Here is a 2,009-nt window from a genome sequence, read left to right on the forward strand (position 1 = left end):
GCGAGGCCTGCTGAGCCGTGTCTATTCCTGGACAGCTGCTGAGTCACTCTGAGGGGGGTCGGTGCGGGCCTCTGCCCTGGACCAGACGTCCCAGGGAGGGCATTTTGTACCCACTATTGTCAAACCTGATTTTCACGTCACTCTGACGGCTTTAACGTCCTAGCACTTCGTGGAACTTGTTTCTTAAGGGACCTTCGGCAAAGTCCTGTATCTGGTACAAATAGTTTCAGATCCCTTACGATAACAAAGTGGCAGGAAGCAGGCTGGACGGAGATGACCTAGTGTAGCAGCTGTCCTGCCACGGGCCTCCAGGGCACCGTTTGTGGGCCAGGTGTCAGGAAGGCAGACTCCTCACTCAAGCTAGCTGTCCCCGGAGCCCTGAGCAGGAGCGACCCCTGCACAGCTACCCAAGGCCAGGACGCGACGGCAGCTTTCTGAACTGGTCACAAACCTGAGGCACACGGAGCCCTCGGTTTCTCCTGTGAGTGGACGTGCCTGGCCCCGGCCACCAGCCCTGGTGGCGGGGCTGGCAGGCTGACTGCATCACCAGGACAGCTCCGTCCCCTGCCCTCACTCAGCACTCGCCGTTCGGGCTGAACCTTGCCGTCCACCTGGTTTGGCTCAGTGTCTCATCATGGAAACGGAAAAAGCGTTTCCGGGCCTGTTTCTGAAATACTTGCGGTTTGGGGGAGGGACGCAAACTCAGAACCTCGTTCCAAGCAGTGCCATTTCCCGAAAGAGTGACCGGGCTGTGCCACAGTGGGGGTGGTGGGGGCCCCCCACTGGGTCCTGGCCAGTGTCCTGCCACTGGGTCCCACCACCACCTCCACAGGCTCGAGGAACAGCTGGATGGAGCCCCGCCCAAACTTGGCCCTGGACGCCTCGGACCAGCCGTCCAGCTTCTGTCCTGAGCTGCTGGCGTAGCATCTTATGTGACTAAAGTAGAAAATTTTACAGTTTTGTGATTCCTGTGCAAGTTAACCTTGTGAATCAAGTGTCTTCTTGACGTCAGGTGACTCCTGCATCCCTCTGTCCTGTAATCACCGGAAGTGCCGCAGGTAGACGAGCTTCTGGGGAGGGAACTTCTCCCTGCACAGGGGACACTCCGTCTGTGGGGGGAGGAGAGGTCATGTGGACTGTCCCCTGCAAGACCACTGCGGGCCCTCCCCGACCGGCATCGCCAGCAACGCTGGGTGTTTCTGTTCAACTTGACCGAAAAGTCGGCCTTTCTTCAGAAGTCAAACCTGAAGGGAAGGCCTTAACCCTGGGTGTCAAGGAGCAGGGGACAGTGGTCAGGCTGAGGAGACAGCCAGCCTGTCCACGTGGCAGCTACCGATGTGTTGAGAGGAGCAGGGGGACCCAGACACCTTGGGGTCTCAGCTGCTGGACGACTGGCTGCCTGAGCCTCTTGCGAGGTTCTAGGACGAACATACCTGTCCACTGTCCATTTCCTCAGGCCTGGTGGTCCCACCCCTAAGGACCATCTGGACTGAAACCAGGTCAGGTTCCCTCTGGCCCCAGAGGGCGGGCGGCTCTCCCGCCGGCACCACGTGAGGCCCACGCAGTGGGGCGGCAGCACCTGTGCTCCTGGGGTTCCCTCGAGGCAGACGTGGGGGACCCGGAGCAGCCTGGGCTGAAACCGCACAGGACCCAAGTGCAGGTCCTAGATCAGCCCCCACCCATGGCTGATGTTGACATGAGCGTCCTCAGGTGGGTAACAGCTCAGGGATTAAAGCGGCACAGGAAACACGGGGGCCGTACCTGCCGTACCTGGATTTGGGCTGAGCTCGCCAGCAGAGGCCAGCAGAGGTGGTGTGTGGGGGCCCAGGAATAACCCCACTCTGGGGTCAGCATGCAGGTGAGAGGTGGCATGGTGTCCCCTGCACTAGCCATCTGACTCAGTATCCCAACAGCGTGAGGTCTCAAAGGCCAGGCCAGGCAGCTCTGCGTCCTGGGACGCCCACGTGGGCAGCCACAAGGGGCGCCTGTCCAGCTGGAGAGGAGGGCCC

At 60.7% G+C, this 2,009-nt stretch overlaps 1 protein-coding gene across 4 annotated transcripts in view; it reads right to left on the reverse strand.

The window, feature by feature from the left end:
* Positions 1-258: 258 nt before the first annotated feature.
* PEX10 (peroxisomal biogenesis factor 10) overlaps positions 259-2,009 on the reverse strand; it is a 9,597-nt gene continuing 7,846 nt past the window's right edge. For all 4 annotated transcript variants that reach the window (XM_023521617.1, XM_011377318.2, XM_023521616.1 and 1 more), the window contains one exon: positions 259-1,109. In XM_023521617.1, coding sequence (XP_023377385.1) covers positions 1,009-1,109 — 101 coding nt within the window. In that variant the 3' untranslated portion in view covers positions 259-1,008. The remainder of the gene's footprint in view (positions 1,110-2,009) is intronic.

This window comes from Pteropus vampyrus, unplaced genomic scaffold (genome assembly GCF_000151845.1).
Source record: "Pteropus vampyrus isolate Shadow unplaced genomic scaffold, Pvam_2.0 Scaffold309, whole genome shotgun sequence".
In the NCBI taxonomy this organism is placed as follows: domain Eukaryota; kingdom Metazoa; phylum Chordata; class Mammalia; order Chiroptera; family Pteropodidae; genus Pteropus; species Pteropus vampyrus.